The sequence below is a fragment of the Choloepus didactylus genome, chromosome 13 (assembly GCF_015220235.1).
Source record: "Choloepus didactylus isolate mChoDid1 chromosome 13, mChoDid1.pri, whole genome shotgun sequence".
In the NCBI taxonomy this organism is placed as follows: domain Eukaryota; kingdom Metazoa; phylum Chordata; class Mammalia; order Pilosa; family Megalonychidae; genus Choloepus; species Choloepus didactylus.
In genome coordinates, this window is record NC_051319.1 from 67924482 (window position 1) to 67948939 (window position 24458).

At 39.6% G+C, this 24458-nt stretch overlaps 1 protein-coding gene across 1 annotated transcript in view; it reads right to left on the reverse strand.

Annotated features, from left to right (window-relative positions):
• Positions 1 to 23453: 23453 nt before the first annotated feature.
• ALDH7A1 (aldehyde dehydrogenase 7 family member A1) overlaps positions 23454 to 24458 on the reverse strand; it is a 50327-nt gene continuing 49322 nt past the window's right edge. The window contains exon 18 of the mRNA XM_037801706.1: positions 23454 to 23741. Within this exon, the coding sequence (XP_037657634.1) occupies positions 23687 to 23741 (55 nt within the window). The 3' untranslated portion in view covers positions 23454 to 23686. The remainder of the gene's footprint in view (positions 23742 to 24458) is intronic.

The following is a 24458-nucleotide window of genomic DNA, read 5'->3' on the forward strand; positions in this document are numbered from 1 at the left end:
CATATCAATACATTCAGCCTGATGCAACCTTATATTCCTTCCACCATTATCCCACACACTTAGTATCCATTCCCATGCATAGTCCCCTGATTTCTGTCTATATAAATTGGAAAACTCATACAATTCTTTTGAGTATAGTGTACTTCCTTATGGAGCACACTTTGTACCTCACCCTTCAGGCAATATTGCTATTACTGTTTAACAAATGAGAAAGCTAAACTCCAAGAAGCTAGATGACATGCCCAGAGACTAAACTGCAGGGGAAAGCAGTTGAAACCAAGTGTTCTGAGACAAAATCCCAGGCTCTTCCTACCATGCTATATGCCTCATAAGTGTGTCCAAAAAGAGTGTAATGCTTTGAAAAAAAACTCATAATGAGTAGGAAAAAAAATACTTATTTCAAAGGACTCTTAAAATTTAAATTATTGTAGATTACATGTTATATCACGTATCATTAAGACCAAACATATCACAAAAAAACCATTACATGGACAGGATTAATGCAGCAATTCTTTAAATAACTAATTCATTTTGCTTTTTTTGTTAAATATAGCAGTCTTTCAAGAATTTACATTTTGCCTCAGGTTATACAATGCCTTCTCTGAAAACCTTGGAATAGGATTGATTTTTATCTTGTTTGGGACGACTTGCCTTTGCTTAAGGGCAAAGTGTTGGACTCCACAGCCTTTCAAAATCTGTTTTAGCTCTATGATCCTATGACTTTAATGAGACCTCAAGTTTGAATTCAATTGTAAGACCAGTAATTTTTTTATTAAGATTTATTTACATACCATACAATCATACAAAGTATATAATCCATTGATCACATTACCATCATATAGTTGTTCGTTCATCACCCCAATCTATTTATTTTAACATTTTCCTTGTACCAGAAAAAGTGAAAGCAAGAATAAAAAAAACAAGAGTAAAAATAGAACACCCAAATTGTCCCTCCCTCCATTATTCCTTTAGTTTTTTGCTTGTCTGTTTGCCCCCGTTTTTCTGCTCATCCATCCATACCCTGGACAAAGAGGAGTGCGATCCACATGGCTTTCCCAAACACATTGTCACCCCTCATAAGCTACATTGTTATACAATCATCTTCAAGATTCAGGGATTCTGGGTTGTAGTTTGATAGATTCAGGTATTTACTGCTAGATATTCCAATTCATTAAAACCTAAAAGGGGTTATCTATATTGTGCATAAGAGTGCCCACCAGAGCGATCTCTCAGCTCCTTTTGGAATCTCTCAGCCACTGAAACTTACTTCATTTCATTTCACATCCCTCTTTTGGGTAAGACCAGTATTTGTGATTACAGTTTTGCCACCAGTAATTTGCATCAATATGAGCAAATTTAAAGCATATGTAAGGCTGCAGTTAAGAGAGAACAAATTCATTACAAAGTTATCTCTGATAAGAATTAATTGAAATCCTGTTGGTGTTTTGAAATTACTATTTTCTAGATTTCAGGGGAATGTAAATCAATTAATGTATTGCTACTATTTAGTTTCTCACTTGAGTCTGGTCCGAACAGAAGATTTAAACTTCCAAATTCTGTTCCAGCATCCAAGACATTTAGTTTTGAGCTGAATGATTCTTTAATCCCCTCCCCCATAACAATGAAATTCCTAATTTGCTCTATTAGTTTCCTCTCCTATAGAATTCATTTACATCCTCTCGGTAATCCAGCGTTCAACACTGAATTTTCAAGCAACCAGACTACCTTAGAACCTGATAGTTCAAAGGGGAATAATTAAAAAAAAAAAAAAAAAAAAAAAGCTCTGGTGATAAAGCAGCTGCTAAGGCAAAAGTAATGGAAAGTAAGAGAGAAACTGCCCAAAGACTAAAAGCAACACAACTTTTGGAGGCTTACCAAAAGGGAGAGAGCGTTCTGGCTTTCTGATGACCAGACCTGACTCTGTATGTAGGCCAGGAAGCGGAGGAAACAGAAGATCTTAAGAGAAAAAGAGCAGGGGACATTACAAATGGTTGCTGCTGGTAGAGATGAAAACAATGATGGCCAGGGAGCCCAGCAGGGTCTGCTCAGCTTGGTGTCCCCCTCACTGGATGGGCCCCTCACCCTTCTACCACCCTTGCAAGCTCAGCACCAGACCAGTGCTGTGTGTGTGTGGTTGGGGAGGGAGGGACCCTGATGCCTGGCACATGCTGGGAGACCACCCAGTACACACCATCTGTCACCTTTGGTACTGATCACACACACTGTCTCACAAGTGATCACCACATCTGCCTTTGATAACTAATAGTTAATGAGCACTTAGTAAGTGCCAAGTACAGTTCTAATTACTTTACATCTTGTATTCAATTAATCCTACCAATGAGATAGGTACAATTATTGGCATCCAATGTTAGACCAGGTCCTCCAGGAAGCAGATGTTGTGATGGTTTGGAGGTTCTATGGACTCCAGAAAATCATGTTCTGAAAGCCAATCCATTCCTGTGGGTGTGCACCCTTTGTAAGTAGGATCTTTTGGTGAGTAGAATCTTAAGATGTGACCCACCTTATTCAGGGTGGGTTTTAAGAGAAGACACAAGAAAACAGAGAGAAACCACAGAAACAGAGAAGAAACCACTGAAGCCAGAAGCTGGAAGCAATGAAACCTGGGCGAGTAGGGAGAGACCAGCAGATGTCGCCATGTGCCTGGCCATGTGACAGAGGAGCTAAGGATTGCCAGTAGCCAACCTTCGGGAAGAAAGCATTGCCTATCAATGCCTTGATGTGGACATTTTCACAGCCTCATAACTGTAAACTTGTAAACTAATAAATCCGCATTGTAAAAGCCAACCCATTTCTGGTATTTTGCATTTCATCAGCTTTAGCAAACTAAAACAGATGCCAAGATGGGAATAAAGGTGTCAGGATTATTATTATTTATTTTTTTGCCAGATAAAATGCAGTAAGTATAAGTATACTTAGACTAAAAAATTGTTCATCACTTATCTGAAATTCAAATTTAACTGAGCATCCTGTTGCTCCTTTGTTGTTAAATCTGCCAACCCTAAATAGGCAAAATGTCTGTGTGAGGGAAAATAAGGAGAGAGCCAAAGTAGGTGGGAGAGCATTCAGATCCTGTGAGGAGAAAGGGAGAAAAGGCTGAGTAAAAATTTCAGGAGGTTCAGCAAAGCCATCAAGGAGTCCTCAAGCCAAAGGAGCAAAGGAAGCAGCTGACATGGCACAGGGTGGGGTCTGCTTTACTATCCCAGTGGAACCCCATGATTGGCTGGTAGCAGCCATGGAGGCTTGGCCTTAGGGAACCCAGATGTTGGATTTCAGAGCCCAGCATCTGGCACCTTTTGTCAATTACAGCAGTTGGAAGTTTGTGAAGCACATAGTGTGGCTATCAGTCATCCCCATTTTATAGGTAGCAAAACAGAGCAGAGAGGTTACATTATTAGACCACTATGCTAGCCTGCCTCCTAATTCCACACCTTTCACACAAAACCTGAAGTTCACAACAGTGTCCTGAACAAAATGATCATGGAAGCCACATCTGTAAAAGAGTTCACAAAAAGGAAGTCTATGATAGCTTAGATAGATTTCCATGTAAACACAGTTAAAATATTTACAAACCACCAAAATCAGAAGATGGATTCCCAGGCTCAGATGACTGGAGAGCAATTTGGAAAAAAATGTGTACCCAGAATGAGTACAGATGAACCCATAATGGGAGATAACAGATTATTCCTATTTCTTTTTAACAGAGCAACAACATCACTACACTCTATTTCATTAGGTCACTCAAATCTTAGAATACCTTAAATGTTTTCCATTATCCTGGATCAGGTGAGGACAAAATCTAAATGAGAAACCAGATAAATAGTCCTTTATTACAGGATGGGGCATTTCTTATTAGGCTGGGAAACAAGTTCCAACACCATAAATTTATTTGCTAAAAATAAACATTCCCAGAAAAAGTTTCCTTTTCAGAGAAGGGACAAGAGAAGTGAAACCCTGGGAACAAAAGCTCCTCACCAGGCTGCCCAGAGCCTTCCAATGGGTCTCAGACGCTGAACCAGGTCCATCTACCATTTGATTTCTGACCCTAGCTCTTGAGCTCAATGCGGGCACTCTCGGCTCCTCTAGCTGCACGCTGACTCATGTAATTCGTAATGAGCCTGGGGACTGGTGCAACCAGCATCCATTGGCCTAGAACCCACCGTATCAGAGACCAAAATCACTTCTCACTTGAACCTTGTACCCAGGAGTTTCAAGAGACAGAATTGATTATTTTTTATATTGTCCTAGGGGTAAAATTGTTCAAGATTCCCAAAAGCAGTAAAAACTAACTGGGTTTCTCTCATGATGACTGCTACTGGACATTGCTGCTAAATGATCCAAGTTAAACAGAGTCTACTGTCCTTTGGAAGCCATTCAGTAGAGAAATTTCGACTGCTGATGTCCATCCATCCATTCAAATGCTGCACCAAGATCACCTGTTTTGGATTTCTCTCCCCGCCTCCTAGATCCTGAATCATAGATTGCAGCTTTCTTATTCTCTTTTTTTGAGGGGGCCTCAGTTTTTGCTTAGGGAAAAAACATTTCATGTGTCTTACTCCTCCACATGTGGCAGAGGATCAGGAACCTTAGGTTTTTATTTGAAGAATATCTATTAAAAGCCATAACCTATTTGTATTTAATTTTAGTTTTTCTTGTAATTCAGGAAAACAATGACCACATTAAAAATCCTAAGTCTTGTAAATCTCAGACTTGCCTGAATTTGCAGAGGATTGAATAGCCACCACATTCACACACCCCCACCTCACACACATACACACATTCACACACACTCAAACATACATTTCAATTATTAATCATAGAATGGGCTGGACTCCTGGAACTGCAACAGGGCTGTCACATCACACATCTTAGGTGTTTACCAAAAAGTTAATCAAATAGGGAATTCCAGCTGAGTGGAAAGCAAGGGTGGTTTTTCCCTCAGCTTGGGCAAGTGAGAATGTGATGTCTTTTCTTGCACTTCACTACGCAAAGCTTTCTGATACACAAGCCTGAAAATAATTTCTCTTCTCTGAGACCTCTGTAAACCCGGGAAATTACCTGCAATGTATAAAACGGTTACTGGTTTGTTTTATTTGTTTGCTTTGTCTTGGGTAAGCCTGTCAAGTACCATCCAAAATATGCTAAACTATTATCTCTCAAAACATATTTTTCACTGCACCTATAAAGTATCATGTGTCACTTGACTGGAGGTTGTGATTCTCAGAGTTGAAATTCTGAAAGCAACTCACCTCTCAGCACCTGGCATGAGCCATACTCCTTATGGTCATTTGGTGATTATCAATAGAAGATAGTGATGATGATCAAGCAGAATGTAGCAATGCGAAATGAAGAAAGTCTCTCTCCAAATGTCTGCTCACTTACTAGCTTAGGAGCAGAGATTCACATTAATATTACTGTAACCAAGAAGTTAGAATTTAGGGGATGATTATGATTACTGAATTCCTTTTTACTTTCTTAGTATATTAGAATAAACCAAGGGAAATACCTGAAATCTCTGAACTGTAATCCAGCTGCTTTGAACTCTGATAATGATTATATAGCCTTTATCTTGTGCCCTTGTGACTGCAAAAACCTTGTGACTGACCCTCACTTGTACCCCTTTTATCTGGGTTTTCAATTTTAGAGTCTTATGATCACTAAAGACAGTCCCTAATGTTTATTAATGAAGGGCCTTGAGTCAGTACAGAACTAACCCATCCCAATTCCTAGGCTATCTTGATAAAGGAAGCTGGATCTAACAAAAATGGGCCTGCCTGACATTGGCAGCAGCTTAGACTTTAACCCATAAGTGGTCTATATCTCATTATAATACTAAAAATCATGCCCATCATCATATTGAGGCTGCCATTTTCTTACATACGTTCTGTGACTAAGCATGTAGTCAATCTTTGCATGCTCAATAAGTAGATCATCTCTTACTTCCTCATCCTGAGCCATCTTTTGATACTATAAACTATCAGAATTATTGCAGTTCAGAGAGAAAGATTTTGGGGCCAATAGGCCATTTGCTCTCCTACTTCACATGTAGCATTAAACTCTTTTTCTCTTTAAAACCCCAGGGTTCCAGGAATTGGTCATTTGAGTGCATCAGGCAGAGAACCCACAGCTTTTGCTGGTATCATTACTAGTTGGAGAAACCAAGGTGTATGTTTGGCTGGTTATGTAAGTTATGTTTTGTGAGATTCTGAAGAAAATAAGATTAGGTAGATAAGGTGGTTTTAAGATGTTATGACAATTAATACTAAATTAGTACTTAGTATTGTGAACAAATCTGATTTTATCCCATTTGGGCTTCAGAAAGGGCAGAAGATAGGCAAGTAGCAAAAAGAATCTTTTCCTGTTAGGAAAGTGCCCTTTTACTCAGTCCCAGGGGAACTACCTTAAAGATTCATATATAGAGAAGTGGAGGTTTTTCTTTTTCTTAATTTATATTACATAGGTAGGAACTAGAAAGTCTAATCTTCCCTCTTACAAAGGCAATGAGAGACCAGTTAACAAGAAATGGGTTACCCTTGCCATCAAAAAGACTATGCCCAATATACGTGTAATGTAATTAAGAAAAACAAGTTACATGTGGGCATGGGCATAGAATTATTCTGTTTTTTTTGTTGTTTTATTTGTTTGTTTGTTTCAAAAATTACATAATGCTTAATTTCCATATGGGACAGAATTCTGACCCTCTTTGAAGTCCTATTAAGCTGTGCGCCATGGGTCCTGGCCAATGCTTCCTGTCTCATCTCATGCCACTGTCCCCTTCCTCACCTCAGGCCGGTCACACTGGCCTCCTCCTCCTGGAGCAACTGCCTAACGTGCCAAGCTCCTGCCTGCCCTGACTATTCCCTTTGACTGGGATACTCAGTTCTTTTCATCACTGACTATTTGTTAGCTTTCTCATCTCAGCTGCTGTAGCACCACCTCAACAAGGCCCTTTCTGATCTCCCTATCTAAATTGGGGTAGTTCTCCACTCCATCATTCTATATCTTAGCCTTCTCTTCATTTCAAATATCTCAATTTGTAATCTTCGTTTCAAATATCTCAATTTGTAATCAATGTACTTGTTGATTTACTTGTTGATTGACTTCCTCTTCTCTGGACTGAGAGCAAAGACTATGCTTGTCTGTTCCCCAAAGTATCCAGCACTTAGCACAGGGCCTGGCTCACAGGGGGTGCTCCATCAATACCTGTTAAATAAATGAGCACAGAGAGATCAAGATAGATATCCAGGGGTTAACAATGTTTGTCTCTGGTTGATGATATCATGGCCACCAAGGCTATTCTCTTTTGCTTACCTGCACTTTTTAGTTTGTTTGTTTTTGGATGTACTACTTTCATAATAAGAAAATAAATTATTCTTACATTTTTATAAAAAGATGACTGTTAAAGTTAACAACATGCTGAAATGCTGCTTTAATTTCAGGTTTTCACACCACTGTGTAGAAGCTCAAGGCTTTCTAATAGCTCTGGAACAAAAGAAGATTTATTTCCCCGGTGATTACTCCACCTAAATTTAACCAAGGAGGTTACTACATTGAATACAAGTGAAGGGACAGTGGCTCATGGTGGAAAGACATGGATTTCAGGTTCAGCTGGGTCCAGATTCCACGACTGGCTCCTCCAGTTCCCAGCGATGTATGTGTGGGCAAATAATCTAAATTTTCTGAGCCTTAGTTTCCTCACCTGTAAATTATTCAGTAACAAAATATCCATATTTTTAGCCATTGTTTTATATATAATGTTTTGTTACTAGTAATTATATTCATGCTTGATATTTTTAAAAGATTACTCTTTTTCAAAAAAGCACAACACAAAACCTCTTCTGTAGATTGTATCAAATGAAACTGTCAATATTTAACCATTTTTAACTTAAAAAACAAAATGGCAATTTGATACGGTTCAAAGCAACCAATGTTCTTTGACTTGGGATTCAATGGGAAGCCTAATAATTTGGACTTTGTAGAGGCATTGAGTAGAGGCATTGACCAAACCTACGCAAGTTTCCCACAATGGCCCAACTGGACAGGATCCATGCTTTTTGGTCCCTGGTAATTTAAGGGCCAGGGGCATTCAAGGGGAAAAAGTTCTTATTTTAATGTCCCATGACTCCAGTTAGATTGAAAAAGCCCCCATTTTCATGACTGTCTGAATTTAATGGAAATTCCTATAGAAAAAAAAAAAAAAGTATTATTCCCTTAAAATTAAAGGAAAAGAATTTTCCCAAATAGCCATGGCTTGCAGAGCTGTGAATGTCTAGGTGTAGCTCTCTTTCCCCATCTATTTATCATTCAGTCATCACCCTTTTAAAAAAGACAGAATTACCTTGTTCCTTTATGGTTAAGAAGGTAAGCAAAATCTAGTTTAGAGAATCAGTTTAAATAGGAAAGCGCCAGTTTCAGAAATAAAGGAACATTCCAATATCAAGGAAGTTCTTATCTGTATAAGATAAGCTAGGCAATAAAGAAATTTAAATCCTTTAAAGGAAAGCAGGAAAAAGAAATTGCCCCTGTGACATAAAAATAATGTGGGGTGGGGAGGAAATTGGCTGCCTTCTTTGTATGTCCGGGAGTGAAAAAACACCAAGGCGGGTATATCAAATTTCCATATACTAATTTGTTATTAATACCTCCAACCCAAGGGGTAAATGGGAAAGGAGAAATGCCCCAAATTTGGGAGTGAATAAGCATGAAATAAATTAGCAGAGAATATAACCTCACTTAAGGCTCTCACGAGATTCTGACCTTCCCTGGCTGGCATGATTTTCTTCTGTCATCCCAGTTAGACTTAGATTTTTAATACCAATCTCTCCTTGGTCTTCATAAACACAATTATTACTTTAAAAAAAATGTACCTATTATGATTAGGTTTGGCTGCAAGTAAAAAACAAAAAACTAAACCACAACAGCATAAGCAAGATAGACGTTTATCTCTCCATCTCTGAAGGGCCTTGCCATAGGGAGGCAGTGCAGAACTGGTATCTTGTCTGTGCCAAAATGTCTTCAAGAAGCCAGCCTGCAGCCAGCTTTCTGCTTCACCATCACTGGGGACAGGCCCTCACCTCTGTGGTCCTTGGGGAGCCCAGCCACTGCATCCAACTTCCAAGCAGCAGGATGGCAGGAAGGGAAAAAACAACAAAAGTCATGTCACGTATACTTTAAGGAAAATTCCCAGCAGCAGCTACAAAACTTCCATTTCATCCCATTGGTTAGAACTTTTTCACATGGCTACACTCAGTGGCAAATAGGCTGGAAGATGCTGTCTTTATTCCAGGCAGCCATGTGCCCATGCTAAGAGGCAAGGATGGATGTTGGGGCAGGAGATGAGCAGGCTCTACCACAACCAAATTCTACCAAAAATACAAAAAGAAACAAACACCTCTGTAAGTCTATTTATTTGTTTAATCAACAAACACTTACTGATTACATCCCCTGTGTGAGGCATCTTGCTGGACACTGGAGAGACAGATGGCTTGACAACCTGGGCAAGGTCCCTGCCCTCGTGGAGCTTGTGTTTAGTGAGAGAAACAGACTAAAAAGCAAAGGTGCCTCCATAACTGTGGGGGCAAAAAAACCTGACTTTGTGGGAGGGTGGTCATGAAAAGCTTTCCATAACCTTCCTCACTGTTGTTAAGGGACATATGCAAGAACAAAGAAATAATAAGAAACCAGACATAGACCCTGAAACTCCAATAACAACCCTGAAGCAAATTTCCTGTAGTGATTATTTAACCATAAACCACAGCACGCTAGCACCATGTTGCTGGATAATCGATGGTAAACGAAGGTCAGCCAGGGGTACTTTGCTGGAGGAAATGGCTTGTCCAGTTAAATAGCTTGTTTTATTTTGCAAAGCTACTAAAATTTCAAGCCCTTCAAGCTGTTTAGCCAATGCTGAGGGAACAATTATGTCTTCACAGACTTCTGAAAGAGTATTTGACAGAAAAATCCTGCTGAGGGACAGAAAGGATGGCAAATAGGCTAGGTTATTTATAAAGACCCAGGACAGCCCAGATGTCCGAAACTTCAGCCATTTCGCCTGAGAGGCAGGTGGGTGTCCAGTCTCCAGAATGGGGTACTCTCCTTCTGTGGTTTGGAAGTTTCGGGAGGCCACAGTGGAAAGAGTTCTGGGCAAGGTTAAACCAGCTGTTGCCAGAGTGGTTCTGTGCTTTCTGTATGAAAAAATAAAATGAAATCCCTGAAGGAAGAAATGAGGCAGTGTGATGTGATCAGGAGAAAGTCACAGTTAAATGGAGTAGAGTTCAAAAACGACAGAGGGGGAATGAGGCCGGGAGTTGCTAAGCTTAACACTAGAATGATATGCAATTTGTCAGCAGCTGAGGGGGATGGCAGAGGAAGGCAGAGGTAAGGACCTTGTCCCCGTCTGACTCCTTGCACAAGGCAAACTAGGAGAATAAAGAATCACTAAGAACTATTGCCACAGGTGCTATGACCCAGAAGCTATAGAAAACTTCCTGGAGGTTTGCTATTTCAGGAGGTTAAAATCATTGGATCACTTTGTTTGGGGCATCTGGAATCTGAACGTAAAACTGCAGGGCAACATTGCAATGACTATCCATAATTTTTTAAGTTGGAACATATCATATCCAAGGCAGGAAAGAAAAATCTTCAATGGCTCATCTTGATTATTCTGATAACAGTCATATTTTTAAAATTAAAGTGTTAGTACTAAGGGATGCAGTCTAAAACTAACGTCTGATTTTGAGTTTGCAGTACAAAATAAATCTAGATGCATCCCTGAGATTGTCCCCTCATACTGTACCCAGAAAAGATAAGGCAATGAGTTATGGGGCCCACTGAGGGGACAGAACTTGCAAAGCTCTTTCTTTTTTAGGCACTGTCTGAGTTCATGAACAAAGCCCACCTTCCCAGCTCACAGCTAAATGTCCTCATGTTGGGTAGCAAATTCAAATAACCCACTAAATAGGGGAAAATACTTCCTCATTCCACACAGAGAATTTTTACAGCTGAAAGCCAGACAATTTGAATATGAGTTTACCAGCTCAAACCAGATCAAAGGCAGAGAGAAGTTCAGTTGTACAGCTATTTGGTTCACTGCCATCCCAAGATCATCCAGTTCTAGCCACGTTTCTTGAGCCTCTCTCAGCAGTGATCTGGGCTAGGCCTTCCTCAAGGGATTCTGACCTTATCAGCAACTGCCACACTTCCAGTGGCCCAGCCCAATGTGCTCAGATGACCAATGTGAGAAACCTGAGTTTCAAAGAGAGGAAGAGTTTTATTGCTAAGTGCAACGCAGGAGAGCAGATGACCTATTGGCCTAAAATTTGTCTCCCCAAACTGCAGTGATTCTGATAGTTCTATAGTATCAAAAGATGGGCAAGTTTTAGGATAATGAGCCCAATAGCCCCAGATGATGTAATTAGAGGGGATCAAATCACTGAGCATGCACAGATTAATTACAGCTTAGTCACAGAACATATGCAAGAAAATGGCAGCCTTAATATGATGATTGGCATGATTTTTAGTATTATAATGGGGTATAGGTCACTTATAGGTTAAAGTCTAAGCTACTGCACATATCAGATGGGCCCATTTTGGTTAGATTCAGCTTTGGTTAACAAGATAACTTTGAACTGAGGATGAGTTAGTTCTGGGCTGACCCAAGATCTTTCATTAATAAACATTAGGGGCTGTCTTTAATGATAAGACTCTAAAGTCAAAAAACTGGATAAATGGGTACAAGTGAAGGTTAGTCATAAGGTTTTTACAAACACAAGGGCACAAGATAAAGGCTATACAATCATTATCAGAGATCAAGGCAGCTGAATTACAGTTCAGAGATTTCAGGTATTTCCCTGTCTACTCTAATATACCAGAAAGTAAAAAAGGGGTATCTATATAATGATTCAATAATCATAATCATCCCTTAAATCCTAACTTCTTGGTTACAGCTATGTACCCGAGAAGGGCCCAATCTCTGTCCTCTCTGCCTCTTTGAACAAATGTCCACTCAGAACACCCATGCCCTTGGACCAGCCAAATAAATAGGTGCCTGAGCCTAACCTCCAAGACCATGTGATCTTCCCTAGACCATGTTTGCTGAAGGAATGACCTTTGAATCAGATCCGACCCCCGTTGGTCCAGACGTCTGAACTTCTCTTAATTGAATTAGTGGCACTGGGGTGGTCCAGGCCATCTGTCTATTATAATAATTTTACCTGGAAAGATTTCACTTTCAAAGTTGCTTTTGCATTTTATAATAATTTTGGGAGAAGTATAGTGGGTAAGATTACTTCCATTTTACAGGAAAATATTGGAGTTTAGAAGAGATGTGGCTTTCCCAGTGTGGCCCAGCCTTGGGAATAGAATCCAGGTCTTCTAACAGCCCTGACAGAGAATCCTCTGAGCCAGAGAGGGGAAGGTAGCAAAGAGATGATGCTGAAGGATTCTGTTTCCAGTCACTAGCCTCACTTCCCTATTTCTCTCTCTCCTTTTTTTTTATCAGCACTACCTTTTGCAGGTACTTGCTCTTTCCATTTTGCCTGCTGGCTCCCCACAGGGTGTCCTACCTATCTCTAAGTACCCTAGCTCCTATCCCATTTGTCCAAAATTATCTCTTCTACCTCCCAATTATCCCTAACCAATTTTGAAATTTTCCCTCACTGGCTGATTTCAAAAACTGATTACTTCCTTTTTCTACTAAGGGATGGATCCATGACTTAGGTCATTTTTTAATTGTAAGATTATCAGATACCATAAGGAATTAAAACAACAATGCAGCAGAGCATATTCTAGACCAGAGATGGGAATACTTTTAGCAAATACTATGGTAGAGATTGCTAGTTTTCTCCCAATATCCATTCTTTCTTCTCTCAGCGTAATGGAACTGTAACCAAGAGTTAAGAATGATTATGATTACTCAATCATTATTTAGATGCCTTTTTCTTACTTTCTAGTATATTGTAGAAGAGCCAAAAGGAAATAGCTTAAATTACTAAAACCCACTCAATTGCAAATTGTAAAAACCTCATGACTGGCCCTGCTTTATACCCCCTTATCCTGTTTTACAACTTTAGGGTCTTATAATCACAAAGACAACCCTCAAATGTTAATGAAGGGATTTGAATCAGCCCAGAACTAACCATTAACTTGTTCTTGTAACGGTTATTCTAGCTTAGTTCTAGCCTCGCTCCATTCCTTTACCTCTGTAAATTGTAGTTGCTTATACTTATTGTATTGGTAGAACTCCATCTCCCTTCCTCTGAATTCATAAAAAACCCTCAACTCCTTAGACAGATTTTTAGGCTGAGAGGCCATCTGATTTGCTTTGTGCTTAGCAATAAACTTGTTTTCCTTTTGAAACCCTGGTATCTCAGGAATTGGTTGTTTGAGTGCATCGGGCAGAGAACCCCCAACTTTTTACTGGATATGTGTCTCCCAAGAATAAATGCTCCTTTCTCAGCCTCCCCTTAGTCTATATATGCTACATGAGTAAGATCTGACAGGGTGACCTGTGAGGAATTGACTGGTGCAACTTCAGGCTCTTAAATGGAAGGGGTGTGCCTTCCCCTAAGCAATGGCCCAAATGTGGATGTAGCAGTGAGTCATCTTTGGCAATGAGAAACATCAACAGAGAAGAAGCCTAAACCTGGGCACCATGGAGACACCATATCAGCCCTGGACTGTTTACAGCTGGACTACTAAATGAGTGCTAAACTATCTTGTTTATCCTCTATTAGAGCAGCTATAATAATATCCTAAATCATACCATGGCCCTTTGCTCTTCTAGGGAAAAAGACTGTCTTAGCCAAGAAGGGGTGGTTTGAAACATTCATAATTCACCAGAGCCTAAAGAATAAAACCATTCACATGGGATGAGACCAGCACCTTCAGAACCAGAATGAGGTGAGGAGGGTCTCCTGGGTGGGGACAGAGGTGGGAGATTGGTTATATACAGGGGATCCATCAACAAGAAAACGCATTAAGGGTAATGGAAGGCAGGTTTCTCACTATCAGAGATAAGAGCTGCAAATACTGAAAGGGAAAAGACTAAAATGAATCCTGTGCTGTTGGATTTGATTTGGAAGTTTTGATGTTAATTCATGGTTGTCAACATAAACAGGTAGATTAAGAAATAAATCTAGATGTACATGTATGTACACATAATTGTATTTCCTAGCTCATCTACTGCAAGGGCCTGGGAGCAGTCACACCCCCCACATCAGCATGCATACCCTAGAACAGACCTTGATTTCTAATATGATTCTCTACTAAAAGGAACCAGGGCTTCTTGGAGAAATGGCTGATTCCAGGGCCAGTGCAGGGAAAGTGCAAGTTGAGCCTGGAACATCTTGTGCCAGAAAGTAAGGAAGTGCTCAAAGAAGGATACGGATGCATCAAAAGTATTGAGAAGCCAGCTTGAAGGAAATACTGCTGGCCAAATCAAAATTTATTTTGATAGAGACAAGAGGCTATCCTGGAGGTTACCCTTATACAAGCTCCAGCTAGATATTCCAAATGGCCACAGTAAGCCAAGCCCTAACCAACAGTAGTCCTGAAATACCTAGGTGCCTATCTGAGACTCTAAAGTAGTTTCACTCACTAAGTTTATTCTTCAGAAACTCAAATCCACCGGTGTTCCTATGCCAGACAAGTCCTAAAACCCAGAGGCAATAGCCTCTTTAAGAATATAAACCAGATGCAGCTCTCTTCCCCATAATGCTGACACCCCTTTTCAATATGAACAAGTTAGGGTGGTCACTGCCTGGATACCCCTGAAGATTGAAAAAGTGATCAAATGAGAGGAAGGTAGAGCAAGATAGGACTTAACAAAGGATTACAAATACTGAATCTTTATATAGATATATATTTTTTATATGCTAGGGTATTAGAATAGCTAGAAGGAAATAACTGAAATGGTGGAACTGTAACCCACAACATTCTTTGAAATTTGCTCTATACTTATTCGTTAAATTGTACTTTGAAAGTTATCACCTTTCTGTATGTATTTATATTTCACAATAAGGAAATAACTGAAGGTGTGGAACTGTAACCCATAACATTCTTTGAAATTACCTATTAACCACTTGTTAAGTTGTACTCTGAAAGTTATCACTGTTCTGTATATGTGTTAAATTTCACAATAAAAATGTATTTAAAAAATTTATTTTGAGCAGCAAAATAAAGAATGTAATAAATTGATTATAATTCATTGGATAAAATAAGAAAACAGAAGGACAAACAAATATATGCATGTAAGTGAACAAGTGGAAAATTTGAGGGGAACAGGACATGTACATAGTTTCAAATTACCTCCCCACGAAAGACACATTAATTTACAAAGAGAAAAAGAAGAGCTTCACAGTGGAGAAGGCAGGCACTCACCACCTTAATCAAGAGTCAAACTGAAATCATGCACCACCTGATAGGATGCTGGGAGAAGAACAAGCATCACTTCTGTTATAGTAGTACTGTTTAAAATGCAGAAGCTGAATCCAATCATGAGGAAACACCATGTTGAAGGACATTCCACAAAAGAAGTGGCTGTAAGTTCAAGAGTGTCAAGGTCGTAAAAGTTAAGAGATGAAAAATTCCAGACAAAAGGTGACTAAAGAAATACGATAACGCAGATCATTTTGCTATGAAGGACATTACTCAGACAAATGGTGAAAGTTGAATGGGGTCTGAGGATTAGGTGTGAGTAATATATCAACATGGACTTCCTGATTTTGATGGTGTACTGTGCTTAGGTAGGAAAATACCCTTGTTTGTGGGAAATACACTAAAGTATTTGGGGGTGATGGGGCATCACAGCAGCAACATGTTCTCATATAGATCAGGGGAAAAAAGTTCTTTATACAGTACTTGCAACTTTTCCTTAAGTTTGTAATTATGTCAAAATTGAAAAAAAAAAAAAAAAACCCATAAAATTAAAAACAGTCAGCATTTGGGAGAGGCAGGCAGGGAAGGAGGGCAAGTAAGACCAGAGTGCTGCAATTTCAGGAGGCAGGGTTTTCATTCACAAGAGCTCTGGTACCAGGGTGCCTGGGTTCAAATCTCAGCGTCATCCTTTATCAAAAGTTGCCATACTTAACCTCTCTCTATCTCGGTTTTCCTCATCAATAAAATGAGAATCATAATAGTACCTACTTCATAAGTTTATTATGAGAATTGAATGGATTTACATATTGTAAGTGCTTTGAAAAGTGCCTGGAGTACCCATCATGTAAGTGTTAAGTAAAACGAATACCCACCACCACCACCTCCAGAAGTTCAAAATGGAGTAACCACACACAAGCTCCCTGAGGGGAAATGGGCATGAATGAAAATTAAAGCAAGTTATTTACATTTTTCAATTTAAAAGAAAAGACACTAATCTGCAATTATGGCCAAACTTTTTTTTTTTTTTCTCTGACATTTTGGGGCTTATGTTTTTCCCCAGAGGAGTAATCATGTACAGCTCAGGCGACCTGTGTAGTCACGAGAAGGGGGATGGGAAAGGAGGGTTACCAACAGTGCTAGTGAAAAGCTGCTCAACAAAGGGCAGCATCTGAGCTTAGCACATCTGTCTGAAGAGAGCGAAAACTTTTGCCAACTGAACTCCTGAATACTGAGCCCTTGCAAATCCCTTCCCTGCCAAACTGAGGTGTTTGCTCTGACCAACAGTGACACCTAAAGGATAACACCACAAAGGCAATTTGATAATATCCAAACCTCTGCCAGATTTATAGATCCCAGGATTTGCCAGACTGAAAGGACCCTCTATGAGCAAGTAGCAAACACTGAGCAGTTGTTGGATCCGTGTTGTATCTTCAAACCTAACCCATCTTGGAATACAGACAGCCTCCAGAATAATCGTTTACACATAAGGGCGGGAGGCAGGAGTGATGGACTCCCATTTACAATAACAACTAAAACATAAAGTATATAGGAATAAACTTAACAAAAATTTTAATACACTGCATGAAATAAACCAAAAAATTTTGCAAGGAAGCATAAAGATTTGAATAAATCAAGATACATACCCTATACTTAGATCAAAAAAGCCCAAGTATTATAAATTAGTCCCTTCCTAATTTATTTATAAATTTAACATGATTCCAATCAAAAGTCCAAAGGACTTTCCTTTTCAAAAACATGAAAGAAAAATGGTTCTATTTAGGAAAATAAATTAACGAAAACATTTACACTGCAAAACTAATGTGGAAAAACCTTAATAATGGTAGCCAATTTTGGAGTCCTTACCATGTGCCAGGGACTTTGGTCAGTTCATAATTTTCCTCTTAAATCTTTACAATTGTGTGGGTCAGGTATTATTACCATCCCCATATATAATGGAAATGCATTGTTTTAGCTGAGCAGCATCCACTTTTCTTACCTCTGAAAATATCACTCCAAAATTCCACAATTTCCCTTAGTGGGATTATCCACCTTGATTTCCCCTAACCAAGGAGTAGTGAAATGAAGTAGCTGGTAAATATCCCCTGCTAGGCCAATTGCCCACTCCTTCAAAGAAGAGAAGCAAAAGCCTGAAAATGTGAAGCTCACTCATCCTACTAGTGGTGTCCTACTACATTTATTTAGAACCCTGGAGATAAGAAATCAAGGAAGGAAGGAGAACAACCCAGGAAGCATAGAGGAATGCTATTTCCACTTGCAGACTTGGAGTGGTGTTAGCAGAATACTGTGACAACTGTAGTCATAGAAGGGCCACCTGACGCTGTGATAGTAGGAAAAGGAATAAAACCACTGACAATAACTACCAGGGGCTGGCAGAGAGGGAGTGAGGAAATGAGCACCCGGACCTCTCTCTTCTGTTCTCATCTTCTGCCACCTGTCAAACACAATCAATAACCCAGGGCGACTCTGGCCACGGAGGGTGTGGACAACGGAAGTCCAGGGGGTAATGCAGTGCCGGGCTCTGGCCAGAGGGTGGCGCCTCCCAGCGCATTCGGAAAAAAGGGGCGGGGCGATGGGAGCTCAGCCCCATAGGGTGAGGGCGCGAGACCCAGGTGACCCGGGACATTCCCGCGCGATGTGGCTTCCCGCCGCCGCCGCCACCACCATCCAGCTCGGCCGCTCCCCGCCGCGCAGTCAGGGGAAAAAATTTTTTTTTAATTTTTAAATTTAAGTCCTAACTTTTAAAAGTTACCTACAAAACACCCATTCTCAGGAAGCTTCTGGAGGTCAAGCTCCAGCATAAAGAGTAAAAAGTAAGAAAGAGGAAACATAAACTGTCATAGGAAAGAAGAGGTTCTAATACAGAAAAGCAGCAAAGGGAAGCCAATGATGACAGTTGTGCGCTAAAGAGCAGTGGGTCAAACTGAAGCAATAGGACAAAAGGCCCTTGGAGAGAGGGATCCAGGAAAAGCAGGCAAACAAACAAAAACTGACACTGGTACCTGAGTAACTGGAAAATATTGACAGGCACATGACAGAGGTAATCAAGCATTTGGAAAAAAATTAGTAAGAGATACATAGAGATTGCATGTATATGAAATAGCCAGAATAGTCACATCCATAAAGACAGAAAGCAGATTGGTGGTTGCTGGGGCTGGGGAGATGGAGAAATGGGTATGGGGTTTCCTTTAAGGTCATGAAAGTGTTCTGGAACTACATAGTGATGATGATTGCACAATTTTGCAAATATACTAAATGCCACTGAATTGCACACTTGAAAGTAGTTAAAATGGAAGTTTATGTTGTGTGTATTTTACCACAATAAAAAAGGAGGAAAAACAGAAAATGAGACATTAAGAAGGGCAATTAACTACAGGAAAAATAAAAGATTAGATAAGAAGGTAGCTGTGATGTTAACGCACTACCTGACTTAGACTTCTTTGCATAGTTGTGATAATTAAACATTGATTATAGATTTAACCAAAAGCTGTAATGTTAACAAAAGGAAGAGAAATTTTATGTGTGGGGAAGTGATAATGAGAAAGTTAACCCTCGCCTACATCATCAAGAAGCAATAGACAGTATCTAAATTGCTGAATTGAGGAACAGCAGTATAAGCTTATTATTTAGAAACATGGAGGTAAATACAAGAAGCTGTCAAAACCATGAGGGTGGTTGCTCAGGTAAGTGGGAATTAGGCGTGGGGTGGAGTAGGAGGGAACATGAATTGCTAGCTTTTACTATAAGCATTTTAGCCCTATATGGACTTAACTGTGTACAAGTATTACTTTGATTACTTTTGATTAAATAAAAATAGAGAGCAGAGGAAAATATTTGTAACAACCTTCTAAACTTTAATAGACTGTAAGAAACTATCAAAGGAAGTATCAAGATTTGGTTACATGAAAACTCTAAAACTTTAGTATATCAAAATGTATCAACAGAAAGTTTCTAGGAGTGAAGAATCATGGTACCAACCTGAATCAAAATCTTTTCCACATATTCTCAAAAATCGGTAAGACGAACAAACAGCACCAATAAAACCACCCATGAGTGACCTACCGTAGATGGTTCTGATGACCTATTAGTCACCTGACAACTCACACCAATTAGACTGGTGTCATAGACAGTGACCTATCAGGGACCCATACTAGCTTCCTTCATTTTTCCTACAATGTCTCTAAATGTCTTGCATATTGAATGCAAATCACATAGGCACACCTCCAGGCCCACAGCCTTGTGCTTCTGACTGCCTTATTTCCGTCTGAGCCTTCATCACTTTCCAGGCCACTTGCCCCTTCCTCAGACCCACTCATCCTTGTCCTCTGTGCCGTCACTCCAACAAAGGTTGCAAACTGGGAAGCTGGTTTGGAATGTTTTAAAGCTTTTTTTCTATTTCAGTACTTTTTACATGGAGCATGAACTTTCCAACTCCTATGGTCCCCAGAACCTATTGTTTTATACCTGACTCAATTGTGCCTAGTCTCTGGAGACATTTGCAATGGCAACCACTTCTGCAATTTCTACCCCATCCATACTTACCACTGCTTGCACATAATCATTCAATTGATAAACGTTTACCAAGCACCCCCTGCGGACTGGACCCAGTGAACAAGGTGGCTCACTCCCTGTCCTCACAGGCCATCTTGTCTCACAGAGTCTATGGACTTCCAGGACATTCTCTCACCTTTCCCAGTGCCTTCGTCATAGCTACTTTAAAACAACCAAACCAAGGGGCACGTTGAGATCTAAATGAAATGTAAGGCAGTTGGCTTTGACTGTATGGGAGGAGAAAGGGGAGGCAGGGATATTTTACAGGGCAGGTGACATTTGTAATGAGCCTCAAAGGGCACAGGTTGTGGGAACTTTGTCATTTTCTGTCTCTCCAGATTCAATCCCTCTTCATAATAGCATTCTGATTTCCTTCAAGAAAACTGCCTGTCTCCTGTCCACAGGGAGCCTGCAAATTGTTAGCAGTAGTGACCAGAACACAGGATCCAGGAAGAGAGGGGCAGGACAATCTCCAGATGCTGAATATAACTAGTAAAGAGCAATACAGGACCCTGAGCAAACAATAACACATACGAATTTTAACTTTGGTGATTAAATATATGAATAAGCAACTTTTATTAGGTCAGTAAAAAAAGAACAAAGGGGAACATTTTAAAGGCAAAAGCTTTTCATAAACATTATGATCAAAAAACTGAGTCCTTCTTGTTGTTAGTAACATAAGAATAGAAAATTATGAGTTGGAGTCAGTTGTACCTGACTTCTATTCCTAAGATTAGAGCTTCCAGTCACCCCCCCTCTAAAGAGTTCACTAGAGATATTATTCCAAAGTCGCCACAATATCATGGCCTAAATAGAAGCACAAGAAGGACAGTCTCCTTAAACGTCTAAATGGAGAGAAATTATACATGTAAAGATTAAAACAAACACCGATGTGGCTTGTATTCTGGAATATTTGTCTAAAAATAAAATGCTGGGAAAATAAGATACGAAAACATTTCAATTAAAAATAATTTTGCACAATTTCACAAGTGTGAATGACTCCTAAAAATGTTTTAATTAGTTCTCTACTTTCTTCAGACACTATTATACTAACTAAATAAAAGAGGATTAGAAGGGGACTGGTGGTTTGATGGGTTGAGCCCTCTACCATAAGTTTTACCCTTGGGAAGACGGTTGCTGCAAAGGAGAGGCTAGGCCTCCCTGTATTTGTGCCTAAGAGTCTCCTCCTGAATGCCTCTTTGTTGCTCAGATGTGGCCCTCTCTCTCTGGCTAAGCCAACTTGAAAGGTGAAATCACTGCCCTCCCCCCTACGTGGGATCAGACACCCAGGGAAGTGAATCTCCCTGGCAACGTGGAATATGACTCCCGGGGAGGAATGTAGACCCGGCATCGTGGGATGGAGAACATCTTCTTGACCAAAAGGGGGATGGGAAAGGAAATGAAATAAGCTTCAGTGGCAGAGAGATTCCAAAACGAGCCGAGAGATCACTCTGGTGGGCACTCTTACGCACACTTTAGACAACCTTTTTTAGGTTCTAAAGAATTGGGGTAGCTGGTGGTGGATACCTGAAACTATTAAACTACAACCCAGAACCCATGAATCTCGAAGACAGTTGTATAAAAATGTAGCTTATGAGGGGTGACAGTGGGATTGGGAATGCCATAAGGACCAAACTCCACTTTGTCTAGTTTATGGATGGATGTGTAGAAAAGTAGGGGAAGCAAACAAACAGACAAAGGTACCCAGTGTTCTTTTTTACTTCAATTGCTCTTTTTCACTCTAATTATTATTCTTGTTATTTTTGTGTGTGTGCTAATGAAGGTGTCAGGGATTGATTTAGGTGATGAATGTACAACTATGTAATGGTACTGTAAACAATCGAAAGTACAATTTGTTTTGTATGACTGCGTGGTATGTGAATATATCTCAATAAAATGATGATTAAAAAAAAAAAAAAAAAAAAAAGAGGATTAGAATACTTAAAACATTGTGACCTAAAAAAGGATTATAGGAAAACCATAGCATAACTTTAAAACTGCATGTTTTTTTAACTGTTTAAAAAAAGGACATCTATAGCTCAATATACAGTAATATACTCTATTTTGAACATTATGGAGGAAAATTTGGCTTTCAATAGGCTTATTTCATGAGATATTTTTAAAGTCCCTTGTTCAATATGGGGGATTAAACAAGAATGCGTGCTATGTGCTGAGTAGGCAGGGTGAGAAGAGGGCTTTGGAAATGTAGAATGCCTGATTCCATGGCATAATTTCCTTTATTGTTTTACTTTTTATCAGAGTTATACATTCTCTTGGTTTAAAGAGCCAAAAAGTTCTACAAAGCTTGCTCTGAAAAAATAGCCATCCCTCATCTCCACATTTCCCATTTGCCTTTCCTCAAAGGCAATGATTCTTTTGGAATTTACTTCTATATTCTTAAGCCTATGTTGGTACTTCTTCTTTTGTAATTTTAGGCATTATTGATTTCCCATTACAGAAAATAACTCTTTTTTCATGGCTTAATATGTTCAACAAAGACGTCAGCACACATATTTGCAGCTGGGCCATGGAATTTTTTATGAATACCTTTCTTTCCCTGGTTAAGTTTACAATTGCCTAGTTTCATTTGCTTGCTTCTCTGTGTCATAATTTAACCCACTCTTTGCCAGTTGTCCAAATCTCTCCAAATATTCCGATGCATTAGGTAGTCGACAAATTTCATCTTTTCTGAAGATGTCTGCCCTGACCCAATCTGGCAGGGGCTGGGGAGGGCTGCTACCCAGTGGGGGAAAGTAGACTGCCAGGGAGAACTTCAAAAATCAGAGTTTTGGCAGGGGGCCCTGGGCTGAATCTGTCCAAAGGCTCCTCCTGCGCAGCTTCTCAATGAGAGGCAGCAAGACTTGGCAAAGGAAACTCTCCTCAGTTCACTGTAAGCATATACTGCCAGGCCCACTATAGCTATTCTCTGGGAACGAATCCAAGGGCAACTTCAGAAACCACACAGCAAAAGAAAATGGTCTGAAGCGGAAGGCACAGCAACTGAGGTGCACTTTCACTGGAATTTGGCACAGGCAGTTTCTGGCTCGGAGTCCTTGGCAGGTGGCCGGTTCTAGGGCAAGAGCAAAATCTACAATTCACCCGCCAATCTCTTCCATGGTGACACAAGCCATCATCAGCAAGAGACGCTGTAACTGATGATAAATACTCTTACTCATATGAAATACAGCAAAGCATTCCACGTGAGTATTGTGCTGTGGTCCTCTGGATATGAGGGATACTCCTGCCCTTCGAGAGCATCTTTTCCAATACGTGCCAGAGAAAAGTAGTGTGAATCAGTATTTGCCATGAGTATTCTTTAATTGCTTAGGAGACGTTGCTGCAACTACTGAGAACATTTCTATTTTCTTCTCCATTTTGTTCTGGATTTTTCCCAATTGCTACCATCACTTGAACTTTCTTTTCTAATTACAAAATAATCATTAACTATATAAAAACCATGAACAACAATAACTAGTGACATAAAAATCCAACCCATCTTTTACTAAAAATGGCTGTTATGACAATTTTCTTTCTTTCTTTTTTTTTTTTTTTTTTAAATGAGTCTCTTGATTTAGGCAGGACCTAGGGGGCATAGGAAATTAGGCACTGTCACATACAAAATGGTTTATTTATTCAGGGCAAATCTTTTGGTTGTCATCTTCCCTAGAAGGAATAGCTTCAAGAATGCCTAAAAGACTTGATGTAATGTGAATCTAAAATATCTTTACTGAAATTTGATTCCTTGGGCCAGAGGAAGGTCTTTACTGTAGTTGATGGTACTAGAGGGGGAAAAAAAAAGAACAAAATTAAATGAATGTTAGTACTATATATAGAATATTTTCATGCCATTAAAAATATAGCAGATCTGTGTATGTTAACAAGGCAAAATGTCCAACTTACAAACTGGTGAAGAAAAAAATTAGGAAACAAAACAATGTTAGTATGGATCCTGTTTTATAACAAAAGAAAAAAATAAAGAGGGAGGGGAGGAGAAAGAGGAGAGAGCAACAAGCAGATATGGTAGTTGGAAAAACACCTATTATACATGTTACTCAGTATTATTTGGGCACAAGAATATGCAGGCTATAACTTTATCCCTCAATAATTTGTGCTGAATTATCCAAGAAATATAAATCTTTCCATTTTGATAGAAATAAAATAAGAAACTATAATAATTTAGAATATAAATTTCCCTATTAACTAGTCACCTGGTTTGTCTCCCAAGATGAAAAGTGTCCCCATTAAAATCCCAAAGGCCTCTCCTAAATATGTTTGTCCCTCTAGATCTCAAGTTCAGAAGAAAAGTAAAAGACACATATCTGACTTCAAAGATTGAGAAGCAGGCGAAGAATGTGCCTGGGCTTGAGACTTTACAAGCCACAGCACCTCAAAGGCACCTCAGAAATTCCTGACTGAGATACAGTAGCTGAAGCTATGAGGAGCTGGTGAGAAGCAGTAAACGGGATGCGTGTCTCTTGGCTCCTCCCCTAGTGTTC